Source organism: Argiope bruennichi, chromosome 6 (genome assembly GCF_947563725.1).
Source record: "Argiope bruennichi chromosome 6, qqArgBrue1.1, whole genome shotgun sequence".
Classification (NCBI taxonomy): Eukaryota; Metazoa; Arthropoda; class Arachnida; order Araneae; family Araneidae; genus Argiope; species Argiope bruennichi.
Genome location: NC_079156.1, coordinates 7,663,737 through 7,683,016, shown reverse-complemented (window position 1 = coordinate 7,683,016; position 19,280 = coordinate 7,663,737). Strand labels below are relative to the sequence as shown.

General features: G+C 25.5%; 1 protein-coding gene across 5 annotated transcripts in view; it reads left to right on the top strand.

The window, feature by feature from the left end:
* LOC129971182 (septin-7-like) overlaps nt 1-19,280 on the top strand; it is a 100,704-nt gene that overhangs the window by 68,358 nt on the left and 13,066 nt on the right. For all 5 annotated transcript variants that reach the window (XM_056084722.1, XM_056084720.1, XM_056084724.1 and 2 more), the window contains 10 exons: nt 801-907; nt 1,252-1,352; nt 2,324-2,458; nt 4,146-4,263; nt 5,132-5,227; nt 6,133-6,229; nt 6,345-6,396; nt 7,860-7,973; nt 9,047-9,182; nt 11,702-11,865. In XM_056084722.1, coding sequence (XP_055940697.1) covers nt 801-907; nt 1,252-1,352; nt 2,324-2,458; nt 4,146-4,263; nt 5,132-5,227; nt 6,133-6,229; nt 6,345-6,396; nt 7,860-7,973; nt 9,047-9,182; nt 11,702-11,865 — 1,120 coding nt within the window. The remainder of the gene's footprint in view (nt 1-800; nt 908-1,251; nt 1,353-2,323; nt 2,459-4,145; nt 4,264-5,131; nt 5,228-6,132; nt 6,230-6,344; nt 6,397-7,859; nt 7,974-9,046; nt 9,183-11,701; nt 11,866-19,280) is intronic.

The window sequence follows — 19,280 nt, the reverse complement described above, 5'->3', positions numbered from 1 at the left end:
AATCTTGCTTTGTCATTGATATGAAAAATAAGAGAAAGCAAAGGGCATGTACCCCTCACCATTTTTTTTAAAAGTATCTTAGAAATGGAGTTCCTGAGAAAGTGAAAAATTAAATTTTTTCAGCTAATTAGCTATTATTTTAAATATAGGTGTGTAAACTTTGTTTTTGCTTTTGTGTTCTACAAGTATTCATTTCATATTTCATTTCTGTCATAAGTAGAAACCTCTTTTGAGAGTTTTGAATCATTTTAAAGGTCTGGAATTAAATAAATTGATTAGCTTCAGTGACATATGTGTTTAAAATAATTATCATTTATAACTTGGATTATGAGATTTGTAGCAACTATTATTTGTGCATGTAATAACTTCATTTTAGCTTCACTCTTAAAATAATTTCCTAACCACTTGAGCTATATCTTCACTGTAACTTATTAACTTCGAAGTTCCACCGGCTATTAATTTTCTCATGAAAGAAAATACTGAGGTATAGAAATTCTTTCTAAACTATATAAGATCAAAAGATTCTTTTTCATGCTTTTCTTTTGCATCTTTTCTGTTTATCTACTCAGTTGGTGCTCTGTACTGTCATTGAGTTGCCATTATAACAATCTTTGTTCCAAATTTCATGACTGTTAATACAGCAGATTTGTCTGGATATTGCAGATACACACATAGCAATACTTCTTTTTATAAGTATATTTAGAAGCCCTTCCTATTATCAAGATCATGAAATATGTAACGTAATATAAAATATATATGTAATGTAAAAATGTATTCACCATTTATTTTTTCTTTCTCAGGGGAGGCTGGATTGGGTAAATCAACATTAATTAATTCTATGTTCCTGACTGACATTTATTCTAATGAACATCCTGGTCCATCTCATCGAATTAAAAAAACAATTCAGGTATATCTTCTGATGTGATAATTTTTTTTGGAGGTTAAATTTAAGTTGTCCTAAGTTGGTCCTGAATTTTTACTGAATTAAATTGTATTCTTTTTTTTTTCAATTTGCATACTTTTTTTGAGTTAATTTTACATTAAGTTAATGATTTTAATGTTAATTTGTAGATAATTTTCTAATTTTTACAAGCCAAGTTTGTTTTTTGCTATGCATTTATTAATAGAACTTTACTTAATATAATCTATAAAAATTGTTCACCATTGAATTTTTTTTAATTTGTACATGTTTTATATCATCTAAATTTTTTTTGTATGGACATTTGTAACTAGTTTTTCTTAAAATTGTAGGTGGAGACAACTAAAGTACTTTTAAAAGAAAGTGGTGTTAATTTATTATTGACTGTAGTAGATACTCCAGGGTTTGGAGATGCTGTTGACAATTCTCATTGGTATGTTATCTTACAGAATATTGTGTAATTCTGACTGGATTGTGTATAATAATATTTGATTGGTGAATAATATAATCAGTGATTGAATTCTTTGAATAGGATTCATATCTAAATTTCAGAATTACTTAGAATTTAAGATTGATTTTTCACTTGTACAACTATTTAGTAAAAATTCTAATGAACAGCATTAATATTTTTTATGATGGTTAGATTATCTATAAAAAACGATTACTAAACAATTATTAAAATAAACAATATTTCATTAAAATGAATATTTTTAATTTTTTAAATAGTTATGAAATGGTTATTATATAGTTCTATATGTTCTCCTTTTGTTATACAGCTTTATAATAATCAAATTCTTCTGAAAGATCTTTTAGTACATGTTCGCAAAAGCATTCATTACATGGTTATAGAGCTTATTCAGTCTAATAGGCAATAGCAGCACATGCACTATGCTTTAAAATAATTTAAAAGTAAGAAATTAAGAACCATAAGATCTAATGACCTTTATTTGGGAAGGGGGAGGGGTGTACCTAAAGTGTGGTATGTATCATCATTTCAGTGTTGAAGGAGATTTTTGTGAAGATGAGTTAGGGTTCTAAATGGCTGTTCATTTGGACGACTGGAAGTATGGAAATAAAAATTTGACATTTTATTCTTTTTCTATCTTAATTGATTGAAAAGTATAATTTATAGTTTTTAAGTTTTATCATCTAAAAATTCTGCAATTATTTAATTATTCTCTACTTGCAACACAACATTTTAGATATACAGTTATCAATAGATAACTGTATATCTAATTAAATCTATATATAAACTAATATCTAATTAAAATATATATGTATATTTGATTTCTATTTGTATATATTTTTTTCCTGTCTTAAAAAGTGTTATATATTTATATATTTTATTGTATGCCATATTTATCATATATCTGAGTAAATTTATTTTTCTTTTTCTTTGGGTAGTTGGCAGCCAATATCTGATTACATAGAAAATAAATATGAAGAATACTTGAATGCTGAATCTAGGGTTCACAGAACAACTATACCTGATGGGAGAGTGCATTGTTGCCTGTATTTCATTGCTCCTTCTGGTCATGGGTAAATTTCATATTTATCAGCATTTTTATAGTAATCCATTTCACTCATAGTAAGTAATCCATAGTTTATTATCCAGTTTGGCTCAATCATCAATGACTCATTAAATTATTAATTTCTTACCATATATAAAGTGGTTAATATTTCACATGGCTCATTATATTTAAATAAATTTTCAGTTTTCTCAAAGCCATTAGTTATTTTCATCATATTTGAAATTTTAACATTTTATCTTTCATCACAATTCATCAGCTCAGGGGCACTTCTTCAGGTGTGACAGCTTCATGACCCTGAGGTACCCTAGTGGTCATTCTGTCTTATGCGTATAAAGCTAGGACTATCCTCATAGAGTTTTAATTTAATATTACATGCAGTAGAGATAAGATGATTCTACCTTGTCCAACTAAGATTTACAATTAACATTTTTTTCTACAGCCACCATGTTCTCTGGTATGCAACTTTTTTCTTAATCAATTATATTGTTTAATTCCACTATTTTATGGACAGAAAAACAAGGCTATTTCATTTGTCTGTTTGCTGACCAAGGAAATAGTTAATTATTTTTAAAGCCACACAATTTATCCATAATTTTAGTGTTCTCCTTAACTAAAACTATGATATAATATTATTTTTTTATTCATCACAAGATTTTATTTGATAACCATTGTTACTGCCCCCCCCCCATTTTCTTCTTTTTCTTTCTTTCTTTTTTTTCCTTTCATTTTTTTCCATATAATTCTTCTTATTTCAAGAATAAGTTGAAAATATTTTATCATTTAGCCATGCTAAATTTCATAAAGTAAAGTTGATGGAGAAAAACTGTTTTCATGTTTGAAATCAGTTTGACAGATATAGTGAATCGGATAAAAATTCCTGGCTCTATAAACAAGAAAATTGTTAAAGTTGTCATCGCCCTGTGCAATTCATTGTTTTTTCATATTTTCTTATTAAATTTTTGATTTAAGAAAATTTTATTTTGAATGTCTAGTGTAGAGAGTTACTTGATTTATATTTGCCATGAAATGAATAATTAAAGAGACAATTTTTTTATATATATATTATTAGACTTGCACACCAGATTGCTTCATTGGAATATTTGTTTTCCTGTTTATTAAACTATTAATATTGATTGTATAATATTTTAAAATTTCTTTATTCTTTTAAAAATATAAATTTAATGCATGTTGAGAGTTTATACAAAAATAATTTATTTCTAATCATGCTTTGAGAATAAACACATTTTTAAACAAACTGTTTTCTGGTAAATAAATATTTGTAGAATCTTTCTGTTCAATATTCTATGGAAAATATAATATATTCAAATAGTCTAATGCTAGAATAAAATTAGGTTAGTTCTAAAACATGATACAATCTAAAATAGTGTTGTATATTTTAAACTTTCAAATACTTTGTCAAAATTATGGAAATTTGATTGGTGACTAAAGTTGAAAAGATAATTGTTTAAATTTTAAAATGCTGTAAGAATAACTTTTGTATGATAATGTTTCTTGATTATGTTGCAGTAAAATTTTACTTTTTAATTAAATTCTGAAATATTCTTTTAAAATTCTATTTTTGTTCTGTTTTTATTGGTTTGCCCTATTTAATTTCTGCTATACATATATTCCCCTTTATTATTAGTAAAGATTTCTGTCAGTAATTTTAGTTGAATTTTATTTAAAATTTTCAGCCTGAAGCCTATTGATGTGGAGTTCATGAAGAGGTTGCACGACAGAGTCAACATTATTCCTATCATTGCCAAAGCAGATACAATGACTCCTGAGGAATGTCATCACTTCAAGAAAACAGTAATTTTTTTATAATATTTTGATCTTGTTAGATATTTTTTATCTTACATATAACATTGATTGCTTAGAAATCAGTCTTATCATTCTCTATATTGCATCTAATTTATACAGAAGAATATTGCCTTATAATCTAATAGGACCAAGAATGCTGGCTCAGCAAATGTATTTTATGCCTTTTTTGTCATATTGTATATTCTATGTATATGAATGATTTACATGTTTATTTTTAAAGCTAAACTCCAAGATAAATTTTTTAAAAACTTCATTAATTAAAAAAGAAATTACTTATGCTTTAGGAACTTTTTGCATTCATATGAATACATAATGGATATGTAGATAATTCATACATAATAGACCATCCAATGCAAATATAAAAATCTAATAGCTTTCCACCCCATTAAGAATTTATATAAACTAATAAATCTCACAATCAACTAACTTTAATTTTCTTGTTTATTTAGAAATGATTTCACAGAATTATAAATTTTTGCACTATGAATCTTTTCTTGAAATCAGTAGTCTTTTTATTTATTATAATTGAAATTTAAAATAATTTTCAAAAGGGAAAATTAAAAAAAAATTTATAACCAATTGTAGAATATCATATGCTTTTATTTTGAATGCTTGGATGCTATTTTTTTTACTTGCCCAAACAATTTTGATACCATTTTTTTTCATATAATTCTATTTAATAATTGATATGGACATGATGAGCTTCAAATTCTTACTATTTAAAATTAATTTACAGTTATTGTAAATAACTTAGAATAGGAAACTGACATTCTGTCTTTAATTTATACAGTATATTTGAGTATAATGATGTTTATCTTATCTTTTTGTTTGTATTTTTTTTTCTTTTTAAATTTAGATATTGAGTGAAATTGCACAAAATCAAATAAAGATATATGAATTCCCAGATTGTGATGAAGATGAAGATGAAAACAGACAGCAGAAAATAATGAAGGTAAATTTGATAAACATTTAAACCTCTGATATTTTATTTTAATTTTAAACACTGTAAATTAAAATAAAATATCAGAGGTAACATTTGCTGAATTAAATTTCTAATTTCTTCTTATTATTAAATTACTCTCTATATTTTTTTCACTTTATTATACCAGAAACATTTCGAGAACAATTATTTAATACTTCTTCACTGAAGGCGGGGCTCATTTTATTGTTTGGAGATATAAATAATATATTGTATATATTGATTCTTTATCAAAAAATTAATATCAAAAATAAGTATTGTTTATATCATTTTGCACTTCTACAGTTTCTTTAAATTTATCCAAAAAAAAAAAAAAAAAAATTTCAAACTGACAGACTGTCTCCATGATGGATGAGAGAAGGCATCCATGTACTAAGTCAGTTTATAGCATTTATAACTCAGAACAACAGTAATAATAAGTCATGATTCATTAATAAGTTCATGCTGTTATTAAGCCTTTTATAAACTAGGTTTATTGGTTGTGCATATGATTAACTGTATAGTAACTGATTAAATTAAGATATTGTATGAACATCTTAGAAATTTAGAAATATCCATTCAAGATCATATCGTGGTTTAGCTCTGCAAATCTGCCTGAGGAATAAGGCAATTCTTACTCAGCTTCTGGTCTCATGATTGGTTGGGCCAATATTGTGTAACTGAAACGTTGTATTGTTGCACAGTTAAATTAATAAATTTTAATTCATTTTGAAATTTTCATTTTAACTATTTTTACTACTGTTCTACTATTATTTATTTGTTGGCTGATTTTAGTTTTAAGATTGTGGGGAATATAGTAAATGTTAAATGAAGATATATTGCAATATTTGACAGACAGTGAAGTTCTATTAATATGTCATTTTACTTCCATTTTTAAGGAGCGAGTGCCATTTGCTGTTGTTGGTAGTAATACATTAATTGATGTTGGTGGGAAACAGGTTAGAGGCCGCAGATATCCCTGGGGTGTGGCTGAAGGTAATAAGTGATATTCTATTTTTAGTTTTATCTCAAAAATGTTGTTTACTTTTTTATGTTATTTAATAAATCCCTTAATACTGCAGTTTTTAATTTTTTTTTGTTGTTGTTTCAGTTGAAAACATGGAACATTGTGATTTCTTAGCATTACGGAACATGCTTTTAAGGTTTGTTTTTGGTTCTATTTGTAGCTAATTTTTTTTTATTTATTTCCTGTTTATCTTATATTTTTGTACTTCTAAGAATTAAAAAATTAAAATATATATTAAAATAAAAATATATATCTCATGCAAGACATCCATAAAATGCTGAACAAAACAAAAGACACTTATCCTGTTATGGTGTATCCTGAAACTTGAAGTATTACTTTTTGATTATATTAATCATATATTGTCAGCAAATACATTTGCCTTTCTTTTAGAACATGTTTTTTTTTGTTTTGTTTAATTTAAAAAGTTTTATAGTTTGTAACTTTTTCCTATTATAGGACTATAAACTGACAATTTATATTTTAATTTTAGTTGCAGGTGTCTTGTTTTGTATAGTATCTATTTAATTTTAGTTTAAGCAGCGAGATAAGAAAGTTGAATTGTTAAAAAAGAGGAATTTTATGATTTAATGAAAAATTATTCATGGTAAAAGATGGTTTTGTATGTTGGATCACATTATTGTAGTCCTGTTTTATCCTGATTTTAGATGCAATGAGGAGGAAAATGACTTACTTTCAAGTAAGCTTGCTTGAGGTTTATAATAAAAGATTTCAGCATTGGCAGAATTGAAAGCTCTTGCTCATGAATAACTTGTCTTTTTTGTTTTTCTGATTGTTAATTTCACTGCATACTAAATCAGTACTAAAACAGTCCAGTTGTTTTTTTGTACTAATTCCTTTCAGATATCAATACTTTTTTTATTATTGGGTATTTCAGTAATTAAAATTGATCTGTAATCCAAATTCTGTAATTCTTTTTGTCACTAATCCATAGTTAGCCATTTTGTAAGAAGACTCTACCACTAAACAAAGCTCTTCTTTTTCAGAAAGTACTTATCAAATATTGTACCACATTTGAATTTCTTTTTCCCAGACTTTTTAAAAACTATTAATTGTACAACTAATGTTGTGTATTTTAATGGTGAAAATTTTTTTTCTCCTTTAGCACGCATAGCTTCATTATAATTTTTATATTCTCAGGGTCAATGTTTTCAAGTCCTCCATTTTGATCTCTGGTGTAGTGTTATAACTTTTAAAAAATTCATTAATTGTTGTCATGTAACTCTGATTAGGAATTCTTGGTACAGAATCTTGGATCACTTGATACATGAACATCAATCACCTTTTTTATACAAATTGATTACATTTCAAGACATGGTGATTTTTATTCATATATATTCAAACCTGTAAACATTATGTAGTTTTACTTTCCATATTGGATTAAAAAAAACTTCAACTAATGTATCATAGAGGGGAATTTTTTTTTTTTTTATTGCTGCATTTTTTTGTTGATTTTCATATTTAAAGGCTGCTGTGTAAGTTAAAAAATATTTTAAGCAATGTGATAATTTGTTTTTATGTAAATGGATAATATCACTATTTATTACTTAGCACTGATAATTAAGCTTATATTCTTTGTAGGACACATATGCAAGACTTGAAAGATATTACAAATAGTGTACACTATGAGAATTTCAGATGTAGGAAATTAGCTGGAGTTGGATCAGATGGAAAACCAGCTAGACTCTGTAATAAGTAAGTATTATGAATGACAATATTAAAATTCTATATTCTATAAAAGTAGTTGACAATAGAAGATTAAAATATGACCTTTTATTTATTTCTTATAAAAAAAAAGTACTTTTTATTTCATATACAAAATAGAGAGAAAGTATTTTAATCATCAAATAAATCCAAACTTGTGATTTTGATGAATTCTGCATTTTAGACATCCTTGAGTTAAACATATTTCAAAAAATGTATTTTTTTTTTTTTTTTTATCTATCAGTCTATCAGTCTGTGATAAAGATAACTTAAAAATAGTATGAACTAAACAGATCAAATTTGGTAAATACCAAATTTATAGATTTCTATCAAATTTTGAGCAAAATCTATTCAGAAGAAATCTGTTTGTCTGTCTGTGCAAATATATGTGGACATGATATCTATAAAATAAAGAGAGCTAGATGCATAAAAAATATTACACGTATTTAACATTTACATTGTAGGCACATATTAAATTTTGAGTCAAATTCAAGAAGCAATTCAATTTTTGTTGGCTTGTTCTTTCAGAAGCATGTAAATGCAATTACTCAAAAATATTATGACTTAAATATATAAAATTTGGTATGTGATTTTGGGGCTATAGTTGGAATTCTGCGTCAAATTTTGGCTTCGGTCAATTGAAGGGAAAAAAGGCATCTAAAACACAAATTGACTTTCTTTTGAGAGTATGCAAGACAGTTTTGGGGAGATGAATGATTCAAAAAGGATCAAATTCAATGATCTAGAAAGAAAAAAAGTATTTGAATGAATATATTAATGTACTCATCAATGTAAAATGTAGATTTCTGTTGGTTATTACATTTTTAGAACTATCATTATGGTCTCTAATTGCATTGTTGTTAGGTATATAGAAACAATTTTGAAAGGAATTAGAATAAAGTAAGCTTAAGTTTGATCAAGTATGTATCTGTTTCAAAATCTTTTACAGGGAAGAAAAAATAATAAATATAATATTGCATTTTATTTATATTTGTTGAAAATTCATTCAAAATTTAAATTCATTTCTTTGTATAATATTTTAAAGAATATCTTGATTTTTGTAGGAATCCACTTGATCAACTAGAAGAAGAGAAAAAGGAGCACGAAAATAAAATGAAGAGGATGGAGCAAGAGATGGAACAAGTATTTGAACTGAAAGTGAAAGAAAAGCGTCAAAAACTGAAAGATTCTGAACAGGATGTAAGTATTCTCTCTATTTATTTATTTTGAGAATTTAGTTATATGAGTAACTGTTGATAATATAGTATTGGGTTAAAACAAATATCAGAGCTTGTAGCTTCATGAAAAGTGCTTAATTTTGAAATAAGGTCCTTAAAAAGTGCATATTTTTCTCAAGATTCAAAAGCATACACAATTCAAAATTCAGCAGTAATTCAAAAGCATACACAATGTCTCAAGGAGAGGGGAGGGGGAAACCCCAAGAAAAGGGAAGAATTAGGAGAAGGAATCTGGGGTTTCCAGCCCATATTAAGATAATGCTTAATGAGTCTTTTTCCTCCCGCATTCCCTCTTTCTTTAACATGTACTTTGCTGCTTTTTTAAAATATGGGTTATCCAGCAGGGCAGTACAATATTCGTACTGGCCATATATGATGCGGTTCAAAAGGTGTTAAATTTTTTTAAAAAAATTTGAAACACTAAATAAATTTTTAGTGTTTGAGATGTTGTTTATACCAGGTAAGTATATGCTTAACTTTTTTTATGTTGTGAAAGAAGAATATGCAGATTGGTCCTTTCAATGGAAAATGAGAATACAGCAGGATGAATTTGGTGCATCACAGAGATTTATTGAATATGGTAAAATCTATTGTAAAAACACTTGCAGTGAAATCTCTTTAGTACATTCGCAATCATCATTCTCATTAATATGTTGTTTCGAAGCAATGAATCCCTCTAATAAATCATTCAAGTGCCTTGAAGAATTTGAATGACTTATTAAAGGGATTTTAATTTACTGTACTGAATTGTAATTGCATTGAGTAATTATGTTAGTCAATCGCCTAAAATCTAATATGAGATTTTAAGCTGTAAGTTTCCAGTTATCGTGATTTCATACAAAGCATACTTTATAAATGACTCATCCATTTGAAAATTATTATTTGTTGCACTAATCTCACCAAATTTGAGTTTTTGCTAATAAAAAGCAAAAAAAAAAAAAAAAGTTCTGTGCTTAAAACAGGGTTGTGACGCAACCTGGAGAACAGTTATCTCCTAGTTAGTAAGAATCTTTAATCTCTTATAGAAATTTTCACCCAATGAAATCTTTCTTTACATATAAAGATTTGTCCTGGTTGACAGAACAGTGAATAGCAAAAACCGTTGAAGTTAGGAGCTTGAAATTTGGAAAGTTACTTCTAAAATTATCAAATATCCAAGAAGTTTAATTTAAAAAATAAAAACAGAATTTTAACTTATTGTCACTGCAACAGCCAAAGCAACATTGCTAAAAAATTATTTTTACACCATTTTTTAAAGGTTAAAAAAATAAAAAAAATTGCTTTCCAATGATACCAATTTTGTTTGATTGAATGCATTCCCCTCCCTTTCAGTTTTAGTAATTTTTAAAAAATTACTTTTGGACATAGTTTGTAACAGTGATTTTTATTGTAATGAAATTCAAAACAATGTAATTACTTCTTCAAATCATTGAGTCACATTATTTTATCATTCTTAACGTCTTGGTAAAAGGGGGGGGGGAGGTCTTTGCGTTAATTTAAACTTAAAAGTTTTAAAAACAGTTAATTGAATATGACTCATCTTTTTATGAGTCATATTTTGAAGCAATACAATATATTGTCTTGCACTATCTTTAAAAAAAATTAAAATGCTTTGACTAGCATTTTTTATTTTCATTTTGCTTCTTAGTACTGAACTTTATTTATTTATTTATTTTAACACCCCGAATTTATTTCTGTTATTTATGGAAACTAGAAATTGTTAAATCATTTTCATTTGTTCACAAAATATATCATCACATTTTTCTACAATTTTTTAAAAGCCCAAGTATGATATATAAGTTAAAAAGCAAGTTTTTATTAAATTTTCGAAATGCGAAATGTTAAAAAAAAAAAAAAAAGCCTTCAATAAACTACAAAAATAAGAAACAATAAGACAATTTTTTTATAATCTGTCTATGAACTCTGCTATTCTTTAAAAAAATATATATAAAAATATATTTAGAATATGGCTTTGTTTTATCATCAATATTATAGAAGTTTTGCCAGTCTTATGATGGCATTCCTGATGATTCCTAACATTTATCAAATGAAGATGATTTGATAATTTTTTCAGATAATATATTCATTTTTCTTTTTTAAGGAAAAACATTTGAATACTACTTTTAACAAGAAAAAAAATTAAATCTCAAAAGAATATGAGACATTATACAACAGAACCATTGGTTATCATTTAATCCTATGTAGTTTAAAGTTTTGAAAAATCTTTTAATATTAATTTAAAAAAAAATGTTTGCATCTTGTATTATTCATACAGTTTGTGTTGCACATTCTTTGATAATAAAAGGTTATTCCTCGTACCTCTTTATTCACATCACAAAATTTTGTGTTTCTTCCTTCCTATTAATTTAGCCATTTTTGTGCTGTTGCTTCCTCATCCTCATCTTCCTTAGATACAACTCTTCATCCACATTATAATTAGTTTAAAATATTGAACAACTGAATATATTTATTTATTTACAGCTCCAGAGGAGACATGAACAGATAAGGTTAAGCTTGGCTAAACAGGCTCAAGAATTGGAAGAGATGAGGAAGGCATTTGAAAAAGAGAAAAAAGAATTTGAATTAACCAATAAAGATGTAGAAGATGCTTTTAAGAGGATGACCATGGATAACAATTCCAAAGAGTAAGTTTTTCCTTTCACTATTTTTTTACAGTAGTAAATGCATATTTTCGTATCATTTTAGCTTGTGTTTAGGCTTTTTTTTTTCACATCAAATAATAGTCTAAAGTGTCTGTAAAAGTTTTTCCTTTAGCCATCTGAAGATTTTTTAAAAAAGTTATGTGATTTGAGACTAATAAAGTAGTGATTTAAAATATAACCAGTAATTTTTGTATTATTAACTGTGCAATTTTTTGACCAAAGTTAATATACAATTCTGCTGCAACCATTAGTTATTAATTATCTAAATCGAAGGGAGGTTGAATTTTCTTTGTATTTTTTCCAAAAGTGTTAATTATGTTTTAATTTATATATGCAGCATTTATCAGTATTTATATGAAAGCTCAAGATGCAAACATTTGGTCACATGTAAAACAAAATTTTTATATATTTTAAATTTTATTGAAGTGTGCTGTTATTGTAATTTCCTTGATGCATGATTGGTTGTGGAAGTGTTTTGTATTGTATCTTTCTTTGCTTTTCCATGTGTGTCCTGTGTTTTGCAATGTTTTGTTGTGCTGTGTTAGAAGATGAACAAAGTTCTATTCTATATTGCAATTTGTTTTTATCTTTCAATTACAAAAACATTGGTGGGGTACTTTTTTGCATAAATGAAATTACTTAAATCAGAATTAATGATGAATTATTAAAATTCAATTAGAATTGATGAAACATATGTAGGATATTTGCAAATTTCTAATTTCAATGAGATCACAGTTAATAAATTGTTTTGTTTCTAAAAATTGTACTGTAGTTTATCTTATCTTTCTGTCATAAAATCTTCTGCATCTATTTCTTTCAAGTTTTTCAAATAATTTTAGACCATAATTTATTATTATTTAAAAAAATTATAAAATATTTCATTAGCAAAATTAAGATTTTAATTATCTTTTACAGTGTCATGTTGAAAAATCATTAGAAAAAAAAAAAAAAAAAAAACCCTTGGATTAATTTATTCCAAAAAAATTTGTATTACCTTTTGTGATAAATGCAAAACTAGTTTTTAAATATGATTTTCGAATTAATGCTTCCAAGAAAATCTCTTTTGAAAAAAGTATTTATTTTCTATAGATTTTGTATCTTGTGATATAAAAAAAATGGTTATTTAAAAGTTCCCAAACATTTACAAAGTATAAATTTATTTTATTCATATTATTTTGCAGACCTGGTCATTAAATGATAAGGTTATTAAAATATACAGGATACAGTATACTATCAAATGAGACTTCATTTTGAATATAGTAATTTTTGTGTGTGCATCATTTTAACATAATTTATAGAATTTTTTTTTATAACGCAATTTATGATAGAATTATGTTTTAGTAAAGTGGAGAATTTCATTTGCATTACATTTAGTTATTGTGTTTATATAGCTTTGTTCATCTTAACTGCCTATGTCTTGTGATTGTCTTATTAAACTTTGTCTAATGAATGCATTGTGATTTGATGACCTTGTAAGATGATGAATTCTCTTAAATGATGTATGTAATTTGTAGTGCATTTTTTTTCTCCCCACCCCCCATGATATTTGTGAATCGTATTTATATTATGTAACATTATACTTAAAAATTTTTTATTGCATATGAATGGAAAACTGAAAATCAGTACAATTTGTATCACAAAACAAAATAATATGATAAAGATTAATTATATCATTAAGAACTTTATGATATGCAGAATTTTCTTTAAATGTTGTAATGTTGTTATGTTTAGGCTTTGTACAAGCAAGAATATATAGACTTGTAACCACTAAGTTGCTTACTTTTATTTCTAAAACTCATAAAGGGAGGAATTAAAAAAAATTTAATTGTAATTTTAAGAGTAAATCATAATATTAGGGCTTAAAAAAGTTTTGCCTTATTGCCACAGGAAATTTAGTATAATTAGTATATAATACTAATTAGTTATCTCTAAGATTAAAACATGGATCATTTTTTTTTCCAGTCATAGAAAGTGGAAGGTACTTGCAATTCAGTATTAAATAGAGGAACATTTTTTAAATCTTGTTTAATTGAAAATATGAAAAGTAATCTTTAAATCATTCTAGAAATTATACTCTATTGTTAGTTTGGTATAATGTCAAGTAGTTTAATTTCTTCCTATTTAATAAAACTTCAAATTTTGCCAATTCTGTAAATATAATGATTAATATTTAAAAGAATAATTAGTTTTCATTATATTTGCATATAAATATGTACAGGCATATTGAAAAGTATAGCATTTGGCAGTACAATTTTATGGTTTATTTATGGAATTGATATTTTACAAAATTTGCCATTAGTCTGATGAACCAAAATATGTAATTGTTTGGGATGATTTAATTCCACATAGTACTTAAGCAAATATTTTTGTTACTATTTCAATTATTTTAAAAATAAATGAAGGAAAAGTAATTTGGATATTTCTAATTGTTAGAAAATTGAAAAATGTTGATATTTACGATAATAAAATAAAGAATTATATGGATCTCTAGATAAATAACAAATGTATTTTTAAATTATTGCTGTTTAATTGGGGAATGAAGATTATGTTTCATGCTTATATAATATAGGCTATTTTTTTTAAAAAAAATCTAAAAAATTTTGACAATATTTGTTCTTATATTATATAAATCATTGAATTGCATGACATTCTACAAAATTTTTAATTCTTTTAATATTTATATATTTTTTATACATTCTTGCAAAAATTAAATAATAATTTATAAATTAACTGTACATTTATTTTGTAACAAATTGTATATGTAATTCAAATTATATATTACAGATCTAAATATGACAAATAATTAAAATAATCTTAAAATAATTAAATTATTCTCAAATATAGTTATATGGGATTTTAAATGTATTCTAACACTTTTGTATACACTTTAACAAATAGTAGCATTTAAAGAAATATTTTACATTTGATTGACTTGATTTACAGAAGATCTGGTAATAAAATTGTATTGATCCCAAAAATTTCATAGCAATGATGTATTTTCTTTGCATAATGAATTTTGACTGTGTTTCTGATTCACTATAAAAAGGCTTAACATAACTAAATGTATTTTTTTTTTTCTAATCTAAATGAAATGAAAATCTTGGATCATGGAGAGGGATATATTTTAAAGATTTTCTGATATGAACTTTATGGTTAAAGCTTCACATAAATAGGATAAGTCACCATCAATTATTACTACAGATCCATCTAAGTATTACTGCAAATTAAAAAATGAATGCTTACAATACACTTCATCATGAAACATAATTTTAATCCTAGTTTTAAAAGTTTAGATTTTTCTCTGAATTTTTGCTTTTTTTATGTGTGTGTGTGTGTTGTATTTAATAATATCAAACTGCTGCAGAATTTTTTAGAAGAACATTACTGTACTTCATGTTAATATTAATATTAAAGATTTTGTGTGGTTTTAAACTAATTCGTAAAACTGGTGATACATTCAACTTATTTCCTAATTTTTTAAAAAAATTATATCATAAAATTGTTTTGATGCTTAAGAAGTTTAATTTGATCAGATATGATAGAAGCTTATAGTTTTTTTAATGTTTGATGTTAAATGAATAAAATCTGTGTGACATTTCTAATCCTATACTTTTAGAAAATAAACTCTTTACACCCATGGAATAAATTTTAAAAAAAAAGCTAAAACTTTAAATATATGGTAAAAATTGAAATATTGAGGAAAACTTAACTTCTTTTGTCATGATTTTATGTTCACTTCAGTGTTAAAATTGAATGCTATTCAGAGTGTAACCAAATTGACTATAAAATGAAAATGCATCGAATATGATGGAGTGATTGTTGAAGAAAACATATTGCAAATCTTACAAGAGAATGGTGAAAGTGATTTTTTTCCCAGAAAAGGTTAAGGATAAAATGATTGCCATCTGATAAAATATCGCTTTTGTTGCATGTCTGCTATAAAAAAAGTATCCTGGTGGGAGATAGAAATGTCTGTGAACTTGGATAACATTAAACTTTTTACTTTTCTGATTTCTTTTTATATCAAATTTAATTATCCTTTCAGTTTTAGGAATGTGTTATTAATTTAGCAGTATTTTTGATGCGTGGAGAGATTTTTCATTATTTTGTATCAAATTGTAATATTTATGAATGACTTAATTTTTCTTTATAAATTTAGGAATAACATAATTCAATTCATGAAAGGAGTTCCGGAATCACAATTGAGGGGTTAATTTGTGGTAGTATTTGTAAAAAATGGAAAAAAGCAGGCATATATTACAATGATTTTTTCTCCATCTAATAAGTAATTAGCATACAAAAATGTTTTTATAATTTTGAAACTTCTTGTTATATGTTTGTTTTTTATTTATTAATTCTGGGTGTGGATCAGTATATCCTTGAATTGTTAAAAAATGTGTTCTGCTTGTGATGCAGGCAGAGTTTGGGCCAGAAAATCTTCTCTGCTTGCTGTTCGCCTTTCTCTTCAAAGAAATTCTTGAAAATGTTTGGTGAACCTCCTACTTCTCTCTAATTCATTCTTTTTACACCAGCACACAGGTACTTCTTAAATCTGTGCTATGCTTCAGTTTTCTTATTAGTATTCCAATCAGTGCTTCAAAACTTTTGGCTTTTAGTTCTAGATTTGTTGATTACCACTTTTTAATTAAGGCAGCACCTTCCTTTTTAGCTAAGACTTCTGAAAGAATAAATAAAATTTTCTCTAATATGTTTTAAATGGAGAGAAAAATTGAAAACTGCTGTTAATAAATTGATTATTAGATTCTTTACATAAATAAAATTTTCTTTTAAAAACGTTTTTTTATAAAATTTTATCTATTAAATAGTTATTTTGGTGAATTTATTAGTAAAATTCAAGAGCAAGGATATATAAGTTAATGAGGTATGAGATTAGGAAATATGCATTTGTTCTCCATATGCGAGGAGGAGGTGGGGGTTGGAATCAATTGGTTTGTTAGATAATGATATATTTTGTTTTGATTTAGAAGAAATATAAATAGTGCATTAGTTTCTATCTTGCCCGGCTGCATCTGTGAGTGCTAATTTTTGCAAAAGATAAGAATTTTAAGAAATAAAAGTTAAAAAAAAATTTTTCTTAAGATTTTAATATCAGCAATAGCAGTAGAAGTAAAAATTGGTGATGTTATGAAACTAATTACTGCAGGCTTAAAAATTGTTTCAGGTTACTATGTAAAATGTTTCATTTTTATTGAAATAAAATTGATGAAGTCATTTGTATTGAATTATTCATTGCAATAAATATTGTAGAGATTATGTGAATGAAATTCAAGCTGTTTGAATGAATGAAGAAAATTATCCATACATTTCCTTAGTTAGGTAATGAAGCATCTGTGTTTGAAATTCACATCATAATGATGTATTGAAGGGGGGGGGATGTGATAATAAATCACACTTTGGAATTTTTTTTAATAAAATAAATTTTTATATACATAAAATACCAGTTAATTTTTTCTAATTCCTTTTTGAAATTGTTTGGAAAGCCAGTTTTCCTTCTGTTAGTTTCTTAATTTTAAAAATGTACTATTTAAGACATTATACTTGAATTTTCTCTATCTTTATTTCATGTACATCTTCAAAATAAATTGTATCTGAAATAATTATATTTCTATTAAATTATTATCTCAGAGAACAAACATTATTTTTTTTGTCTGTATCTTTTCTCTATAAACTTATTTTCATAATCAGTTCTTTTTAGATAACTGGTATAGCTTTCAAATTTTTCTTATCAATTTATGGTTTTTTTTCTTCATTAACATTTTTGAATTTCTGTATTTCGACTTTGAATTACTTTCATTATTTTATTTTAATTTTATTGTATATCTATTTATTTGATTAAATTATTTATTTAGACATTTAAAAAATTATATACCTATTATCAGTTGTAGTGTTGAATTTTTTTTCTTTTTCAGTTAGATACAGAATAAATTATTCTCTCGAATTTGTCTTTGGTACTTGCTATGTCAAATTTTGTATTCTCTTTTAAAAGCTTTATTTAAATTTTTTTTTTTGTCAACATCTCTTTCGAATTTTTCTAATTTCACATTGAAAAAGCTAAATACATTTTCCTTAATCCTTAATAATGATATTTTCCATAATATTTAATTGTAAAATTGTATTTTTTAATTTGATGGTCCTAATTTCTTTCTTTCTTTTTTTCTTTTCTTTCTATCTTTCTTCTTCTTCTTCTTCTTCTTTTTTTTTTTTAGTATCTTGTATGGTGTTAGAAGTATTAGACAATCATACAAATATATCTGCTGTATAATTTGTAAAACTTTGTTATAAAATACATTTTTATTTATTGTATTTTAACAAACACTTCAATTATTTGGTTTTTGTAAATTTTATCATGTATTTAATATTTGACCCTGAACAAGTTGTATTATTCACTTAATTGTCCTTGTTTGCTCCTCCTACCCCACCCCACCCCACCCCAATACTTGGATTGAATGCATGCTTGTTATATATGTTTCAGCATTTTGATTTCATATTAGTGACATGTAGTACTTTCTTGTTTCAAATGCATTTTTTATTAATTTTGTTATTGTTTTATCTTAAGTGTATGATCACAAAATGGGCTTACAGTTTTTCATCCACTGTTGTGAAACTTGCTTCTAAGAGTATGATTTGGAAATTCAATTGCTTTTTTAGAAATTACTTTGCTGCACGTTTTCTTTTTAATATTCACTTCCTGCATGTGCCCATTCCACACAGTTTAATTCTTAAAAGATTCCTAGTAATTTTTGTAAAGAATACTTTGCTTTTAAAATTTAAGAAAAGTAAATAAAAAAGGTTCCATTCAGAATGTTGACTCTATATAGATGATATATATAAATCTTCTATGCTGCACCTGTTTTCTTAAAGATTTTCTGATAGACATTTGTATTATATATTAGTTTGGTTTTAATTTCAAAGAACACTTCTAGCATTTAAAATTTGGTTTCAATACAGGGTAATTCCAGTTGAATATAGCAATTACAAATGGCTATAACTATTTAATGATAAAGAATTTATTGATAAAATTAACACATAATGTTGATGCAACTTCAAAATTTTGTATAGATACGTCATAAATGCTCTATGCGACTTTTCTTAGTAACGCAGACAGTATCTAGGCGGTAGTCCATTTCATGTCATATATTCTGAAACATGTCTGAAGTCACTGACATAAGCACATTAGAAATTCTTAGCTTGAGTTCTTTAATTGTTTTGGGCATGGGAAATTTTGAAATTCCGTCTACATTATGTATTAATCTTATTGATAAATTTTTTTTCATTAAATAGTTATAGCCATTTGTAATTGCTATATTCATTTTGAATTACCCTGTACAAAACAATAAATAAAAACTTCAGCAAAAAATTATTTTTAAATTGGGAAG